We start from the raw sequence: 9004 nt of genomic DNA, 5'->3' as shown, positions 1-9004 counted from the left end.
ATTGATTCATAAACAAATGCTCATGATGTGGCAGGAGTCGTACATTCGACTCTGGCTACAGCAGTGATTTCTTGTAAGGGTTTTGTCGCTTGCAATAAATATTAGAAGTGTGACACAAACCTACTTAACATTACACACAAAGTAACAAATTCAGGTAACATTTGGAATCTTTTTCTCATTGTTATACGCTTTCAAGCGGAGGTGTATTGTAATGGCAATATGACCGCCCTAAACTACTGAGCGGAAACAAACCATTCTTTAAAACCATTCAATATAGTGATTAAACAGTAACGGTGTTTTGTAATGGAATTATACTTGAACGAGTTCTCGGAAGCCCACGGGATATATCCTAAGCAAATGAAACAACAACGTTAAGCTCACATGAACACATCTCGCCCACGCATACACGCCCAGCAATAAATGAGTATATAAGATGAAAGACGCTCGTTGTACAGAGGCGTAGAAGGCTGCAACATTATTCGACTTAGCTTCACCATGGTCACGTGGCCCACAAACTTCGCACTTGGACTCGTGGTAAGACTTATGACTATATCTAAATTGATTTTATTCATGTATTTGAATATCATATTACTGTCACTAATGAAAACCGGGATTCTTAAATAACGGCGAAGCAAGCGAAACTGTATCTCTCAGTGGATTTTATATGTTTGATTTTCAGCGGAAAATATTTTACGATAGTAATATCATATCCAAACTGTACTGTGATCTGTACTGGTACTTAGCACTCGTAAAATACTTCTACATGATTTCATTTTGTGAAAAAATAATTGATTTCTGATATATACAAGATTGAACTAATTTTTTTCGCATGATACACAACAGCTGATGGGTATTTTAGACATCTTATCTTTGAAAATAAATAAATGTGATTTTTCCGGCACAAATTTACAATTCAAACATGGTAGGAGCCATATGGTTTCAGATTCTTTATCATCACAGTCTTCATTGGACAAATTAATTTTTGCACAAAAATACCCAGCCATAGATTTTATTTTACTGTTTTACAAACCGTTTCAGGGATGGTTAAATAGACATACTCAAATTCAACAACTCGGTATACTTTCTTTTCCCTTTAAATTGATATTTGTTTGAAACTGCAATTGACGAACTTCTCTCATGGCACGACCTAAAGCGAAATTTTGTTCGTCTGTTGTTTAAAGCCACGCTCAGCAATATTCCAGCTATATGACGGCGGGAAACGAAATTTAATTTTACGTTATTATATGTAATAGCAATGATCGTGAATTATTTCGGGCTCACTTTGTTCCAAACTCGAATTTCTAGATGGGTTACCTCAGGGATGACCTTTAATTATATTCAGAAAAAGTGCTTTGTGACAAGTTTTCGTAAGTCAGTAACTGTGATTGGGTACAATGTATTTTGCCGATCACGGTATTAACCTACAATAGATAATTATATTATATATTGAACAGCCCAACTGTTCGTCGTACGACTGTTTACAAATTGATAAGATTTGTTTCTTTGTTTGTTGATATGATGACATGTATCAACCATGTTAGCGAGCCTGACTACCCGATCCCGTTAGTCGCCTCTGACGGCAACAATAGTCGCCTTTGATAACAGGATAAAGAGGGTTCCCTATTATACTACGGTAATGGCGAGGGCCCGGTAAAGCACATGTTCCGAACAAGTTATGTTTGTAAAGATTTGTTGAAATTGAAATTGAAATCGTGAAATTTGTCAATACCAGGGAGAGGGCAGTCCAGTTTTGAAAAACTTGTCCCCCACTCCCGTTCACTTGAAGTGATTGCCGAAAGGCGACTATGCTTGTCGTAAGAGGCGACTAACGGGATCGCGTGGTCAGGCTCGCTGACTTGGTTGATGCATGTCATCGATCCCAATTGTGCGTATCAATGGTCATGATGTCAATCATTGGATTGTCTGGTCCAGACTCGATTATTTACAGATCGTCGTCATATAGCTGCACTATTGCTGATCGCGGCGTTAAACAACAAACCAACAACAACGTGATATTGCTGGAATATTGCTAAAAGAGGCGTAAAAAACATACTCACTCAATCACTCATATGTGTATGGAAAGGGTGAGTGAGTGAGTGAGTATGGTTTTTTACGCCGCTTTTAGCAATATTCCAGCAATATCACGGCGGGGGACACCAGAAATGGGCTTCACACATTGTACCCATGTCGGGAATCGAACCCGGGTCTTCGGCGTGACGAACTAACGCTTTAACCACTAGGCTACCCGACCGCCCTGTATGGAAAGGGCTTTGTCGCCGTTATTTATACAATTCAAGCAGTCGTTGTATGTTCTGCGTTCTCATACTGACGACTCAAGCGAAATCCATTGGTGACCAAACCACGTGCTTGAGAACTTGCATACGATACAGTAAAAAGTTACAAAGACAAACAGCGGCTTTAAACAACAAACAAACAAAAACAAATACAAAGACACATTTCTCATTCGTTGAAATAATATGTAAAACAATACAAGAATATAACACATTTTTAGCGCGTTGGAAACAGCCGCTATTTATAAATACAATATTTGATCCTCATAGAATATAATAAATGATTAGCTTTAAGGAGAATATCATTACTACTGCTTAGTATCAATGCTTCTTGGCATCATCTTGGCACTACTTAAGATGTCATTACTTTCTCACTGATATTTATAGATGACCTTTGCAAGGATTGAAACATGTCTGTTTTCTGAGTAAAGCTGAAAAACGTCCCGTGAGTGAGGCAATTTTATGAACGCCGCTGACAACTGAAATACGTTTCAAACATAAACGACAACACCCTTTCCATATTCATAAGAAATCTCTGCCAAGCGCATAGTCGTTTGTCACCATGATATCAATCACTGGATTGTCTTGTCCAGACTCGATTATTTACAGACCGCCGTCACATAGCTGGAACATTGCTGAGTGCGGCGTTAAACAAACAAACAAACAAACAAATCAATCTGGACATGTCAAGGAAGAATAAAGGGCGATAGACACAATTAATGGACAACATCTTCCTTAACGCTAATAATACCACTAGTAATGCGACATTTCGCCATTGATCCTTCTCCCGTTATCAAGCAAGACAGAATTGCGTGAGCATGGTACTGAATTATGTATGGTGAAGGATTAACATATCAACAATTTACATACATGAGCGTGATTATAATTAACATGAGTGGGTCGTATCTTTCATGAAAAGGAAAGGATAAAAATCTACCCATTATCACCATAAAGTTCCTGAATTGCATTTTTATGGATATTCTTTCTGTTTTATGGCTTATTGGATGATGTTCCATTTTCAGTGTCATCTGACAATGATGATTGATGCAGACAGAGGATGCGTAAGTACCCCATAACCATTTATGAAATCAAGACTGATTATTTTGTTTCTTTGTTTGTTGTTTAACGCCACACTCAGCAATATTCAAGCTATATGACGGCGGTCTGTAAATAATCGAGTCTGGACCAGACAATCAAGTGATTAAATTAAAAACATCACCACAAAATAATCGACTGTGCTTGTCATAAGAGGTGACTAACGATGCATGTCATCATATCACAATTGCGTGGATCGATGCTCATGAGGCCAATCACTGGATTGTCTGGTCCAGACTAGATTATTTACAGACCGTCGTCATATAGCTGGAATATTGCTGAGTGCGGCTTTAAACAAAACGAAAAAGAAAAAAAGTTGTGCAAACAAACAGTGCAACCAGTGTAGACAGCTGACAATGATAAAAAAAATACAAAAAACATAATAGTAGGAAAAAATGTTTTATGTTGCAGACTCAAATGTGCCCGTCCGGCACGCACTGTGTTCGTACTGCCGTCACGTGCATCAATGGAAGCTGCGCAGATAGGTTTATATGCGGTAAGAGAACTAGTTGCTGAAAGCATGTTCCGACATTTTGTTTATAAAGGTGACGTAAAGAAGATTTAATGTTAAGAAGCTAATATACATTTCCTGCACATATGATTTCGTTTGCTGTTTACTGCCGCAGTCAGCAATATTCCAGGTATATGACGCTGGTCTGTAAATAACCGAGTCTGGACTAACAATCCAGTGACTGACTTAATAAGCATCGATTTACGCAATGACATGCTTCTACAAAGACACGCGTGAACCAAGTCAACCGACCTCGTCACCCGGTCCTGTTAGTCGCCTCTTACGACAAGCATGGGTCCCAGAAGACCAATTCTAACCCGGATCTTCATGGGTCTGCAGTCTGAACACTTGATACGCAGCGATCGAACTCATCCGATACGTGTCCTTTCGAGTAGGAACGTTAGTTTGTTGTTTGTTGTCATTCATATTGCCATTAACAATGACGAGTTATGTTCCCTGTGAATTGTGATGCCACTGCCATTACACTCCCATCCTCAAACTGACGGCGTTGTGTAAAACAATCGTAAAATGTTCTCCTGGGCACATTTGCACAAAGCGATCTTAGCGCTAAGATGATCTTAACTCCCATACTTTAACATAGGCTTACAATAGTCTCAGCGCTAAGATCGTTTTGTGCAAGTGGGCCCTGGACGCTTGTAGACCCTCCTCTGAGCTCAGCATACTTTCCCAGTCTTGTCTTCTGAACCTCAGATGACGTCTACACCAAGCAAGGCGTGTCTGACGTTGACGTTGAAGCAAAACTGGCCGTATCACTGGACGTCGGGCCGTATGTTGTGCTCCCTCAACCGGTGACTTACAGTTCTGCCACCAATTGGATTTGTCCGAGCTGTTAATGTGGCAGTTTGGTATGAATTCCGTAAATGCACCAACCGAATATGTTTGTTTTGCTGACGTGTCATCACACGTGGACGACCGGCCCGTGTCAAGTCATGAGAGTTGCCCTGCTGTAGATAACGTCTGCAAAGGGATGAACGATGTTGCGATGAACATTAAATTGCCTGGCAACATCGCTGTGCGCCAATCACGTTTGCAGCATACCCAAGGTGGTATTTGTTTAACATGAGTATTGTGTAAGTTTTACTGACTTATTATATTGCACGTAATCACTTTCAGTAGACGCTTGGGTTATGCATTTTGAAGTTTTAGCGTTTTGAAAAGTCTAACAGTGGCATAACGAATTTGGTAGCAAAAGAGACTATATTCATACTTCACACATAAAAGGGCATATTAATTTATTTAAAGAACATGTAAACACAAATTGGTGTTCTTTCGCATGTGCTAAATACAACTGTTTCATGAAGTCCTATAATCGCCGTCCCTCTCTAAGAATCCATTAAACGTGAAATAATATAAGATTTATGGTATCATATCAGCGTAATTATTTCCTCTCATAATGTATGGCAAATCACCTTTTCACCATTTCGCTATGGATCATGTGACTCATGGCAAACATGACTGTCATTATTTTGTGATTTGTCTCACAGATGCCTTTAATCGTGAAATAACAAGGTTTCAAGACGATCATGAGATGTGTATACATATTTACTCACTATGTTTCGTGACTTGTGTTGACATTTCCCGTATGGCCAACAGAATCTACAGACGCAGCCAGCCACTCTCCGTCGATCGAGCGTCGAAGTGAGGGGAGCTGCCCGACGGCGCTACCCGGGAGGTCGGGGCCTTGCGTGGAACAGTGCCGACATGACGAGGACTGTAGACGGGGCAAAACATGTTGTTATAATGGGTGTGGCCACACGTGTATGCGGATGAACAGACAACGTAAGCATGGTTTCCAACCCTCAATTGTTATGATTATGATTATAATATGGATACCTACCAACTGTCATCGCCACATTTCATGGTCCTGATTGAATATGTTAGATTGATGGAGTGAGTGAGTGAGAAGTGAGTGAGATTGGTTTAACGCCGCTTTTAACATTTTTCCAGTTATATCACAGCGTGTCAGCTTAATGTGGAAGGAAAGCTCGAAGTGATGCAGGTCTCCGACGTTTACCACTTCGGTGAGACCCACGAGCACGGGTATGGTGCTGACAAACCTAGAAACGTAATCGTGGCGAACTGGGATTCGAACCCATAATCATAGGTTCCCGGTGTGCCCAAGGTACGCAACTCTGCACAGCGAATAGCGGCGCCCTCGACGACTGGGCCACCCGTGTCCATTAGATTGATGGAAGACAACAGCAACAACAATAATAATAGAAACAACAACTACAACAATAATAATAATAGATCCCACCATCCTCGCTCCTCCCTCAATCGCTTATATTAACCAATCATAATGGGAGGGCGTGGTTTGATTAACATGGAGGCTCTTTGTGCTAGAATTGTTTTGTGCACTTTTGCACACATTTATTTGTCTGATGATCCTTTTGTGAAGCATGTCTAGACTCATGATGAAAACAAGGCATTCCACAGTTTTCGTAAACGAGCCAAGGATGTGGGACATAATCTTAATGTCAGTGTTGATTTTGTTGATGGTTCTGTACTGCTGGACGGTACAGAAATGAGTGTCAACCAAGCGAAGTGCCATATCAAATCGGCTCAGAGGCTATCTGAACGACCACTGCATCGAGTTTATGTTTAATGTGTTAAGGCTTGGATGAAGTCGTCTGGCCTGAAAAGTGAAAACAGAAGGCTTTCTGTTTGCTGCTCAGGACCAGTAACTTCCCACTCGAATCCGTCAATGTGCGATTTTGCATCAAAATGTAAATATAAAATATAAATTATGCACTGAATTTAATGGGACTGTCAAACACATTGTCAGTGGATGCCCAACTTCGGCCCAGTATCTGAAGCGACATGATGGAGTAGCTCGGTCATTTTGTTACCGCCTTCGCCATGCTTGTGGTTTTGACATAGAGGTCCATCCATGGTACGACCTAGAATAGAGGGCGTCATGGAAAATGATAAATACAAAATTCTATGGAATAGGCCCGTTTACAGCCTCAGACATATCCAGGCCAACAAACCTGATCTAATCCTTTTAGATAAATCCAATGAAATTATTAATATTATTGAATTTTCTGTCCCTTTTGACACTAATTTAATTGACAAGATTTAGGAAAAACATGTCAAATATGCAGACTCGCTTTCGAAATGTCACACTTGCATCCCAAGTACCGAGTTGTTCGACTCCTAATTGTTCGCGATGCCTTAGGTTTGGTACCTCCCAATCTGTTGACTGACATTGGGAGAGTACCCGGTTTTGCTTCCAGGAATACATGTACAGACAATATGGGTAATGCAGAAGGTTCCAGTGTTGAGGAGTCTTCACATTCTCTGAAAAGTTCTGGGTGGGTTTGACGAGGCAGCACTTCCTGGGAGAAGTCCCATTCGCTGTCTGGGCTGCGCGTGGAGTGGGCCAGGGCCCTGAGCTGATGATGAGCCTAACCAGCCTGACTGAGCCGGGTTCACCCAAACCCTCTTTGCTGCATTTTTAATTGTAATCTGCAAATAATAATAACTTCTGGCCAAAGAAGACTTCACACAACCAAAACAGATTCTCCTTGTCGAGTCCTTTTCGAATGATATTGGCAGTTCCTTTGGACTCGACAAATGGAACATTCTCTATCTGTGAAACGTGGCAAGGTAGCAGAGGGAGGATCAGTCAGTTTACTTGGGAGGGTCCGGGGTAGAATAGGTCTTCCGCAACCCATGCTTGCCGTAAAAGGCGACTATGCTTGTCGTAAAAGGCGACTAACGGGATCGGGTGGTCAGGCTCGCTGACTTGGTTGAAGCATGTCATCGATCCCAATTGCGCGGATCGATGCTCATGATGTCAATCACTGGATTGTCTGGCCCAGACTCGATTATTTACAGCCCGCCGTCATATAGCTGGAATATTGCTGAGTGCGGCGTTAAACAACAAACAAACAACAACTTGGGAGGGATGGGGGGTGGTAGGAGATATCGAGCATCTCGGAGAAGGTCGGGCCTATACGTACTTTGGGATGCAGGTTAAAGTTAAAGTTTGGTGTTGTTGATTGGACGAATCAAGAACGAAGAATCCAACAACCAATAATGCATTTTTGAAGCAGACATTTTATATTTCAGGTAGTTCAGGTCGGCGAAATAAGCCAGGTTCATGTCCCTGGTATGCACGAGAGAGTCTGTCCTGTGATGTTGAGTGCCTTCACGACCATGGGTGCCCCGGGCGCAGCAAGTGCTGCCAGACTACATGTGGAAGTACCTGCGCCCAGCCCTGTTTCCACTGGCTGTCAAACCCATCCTCAAGCAGTGGAACGTGGAGCCTCCCGCGACGGTGCGAGCGGCCTGCTTCGTGAAGTTACGAGACGATGTTTTGACTTCAGTGAGATTCCTCCAGGGACCAAATGCCAAATATAAGTAAACAGTTCGGCCTTATCATCATCAGTCCGATACGAAACCTGTCTGCGCGAAGACCTCGTCTTCCTGATAGAAGCTTGCTTCACATGAAGCCTGGGCGACCTTGATGCTTTTGTTGTTTGTTTGTATGTTGTTTAACACCGCACTCAGCAATATTCCAGCTATATGACGGCGGTCTGTAAATAATCGAGTCTGGACCAGACAATCCAGTGATTGACATCATGAGCATCGAACCACGCAATTGGGATACGATGACATGCATCAACCAAGTCAGCGAGCCTGACCTCCCGATCCCGTTACTCGCCTTTTACGGCAAGCACGGGTTTCTAAAGACCTATTCTACCCCGGATCTTCACGGGTCGACCTCGATGCTTGGGAACCTGAGACAGTTATATGTAAGCTCTGTATTTGGCTTCGTTTCGTTACACTTCAATTCGGAAATGTCGATTTTAACAAAAGAAATAAATACATAAAACATAAATATTCCTTTATTCCGTTTTAGGTGGTGATGCTTTTGAGTGCAGAAATCACTTGGTGTGTCAAATACCCACAAAATTATTATGGATCAGCCTTCATGTTGTACCAATCTTTGAATGGCATTTAGAAGTAATACACATACGACAGAGAAAACACAGATGTCATTATGAGGAACACAACGTTACGAAGTATATGCTAACCCATTCATCACTAAGCGTATATTCCGACACGTTGTGTTCCTGAT

The 9004-nt window shown here is 41.8% G+C and overlaps 1 protein-coding gene across 1 annotated transcript; it reads left to right on the top strand.

The window, feature by feature from the left end:
* Positions 1–462: 462 nt before the first annotated feature.
* LOC124144660 (perlwapin-like) lies at positions 463–8515 on the top strand. Its single transcript, XM_046514195.2, has 5 exons — positions 463–534; positions 3314–3352; positions 3798–3882; positions 5512–5697; positions 7993–8515. Exons 1-5 carry the CDS (start codon positions 496–498, stop codon positions 8220–8222), a joined length of 579 nt encoding a protein of 192 aa, XP_046370151.2. The 5' UTR covers positions 463–495; the 3' UTR covers positions 8223–8515.
* The last annotated feature ends 489 nt before the right edge of the window (positions 8516–9004 follow it).

This window comes from Haliotis rufescens, unplaced genomic scaffold, assembly GCF_023055435.1.
Source record: "Haliotis rufescens isolate VD_foot unplaced genomic scaffold, xgHalRufe1.0.p SCAF_8, whole genome shotgun sequence".
NCBI classification, from domain to species: domain Eukaryota; kingdom Metazoa; phylum Mollusca; class Gastropoda; order Lepetellida; family Haliotidae; genus Haliotis; species Haliotis rufescens.
Note: the sequence above shows the minus strand (reverse complement) of the source record. Positions and strands in the feature narration are given on the sequence as shown.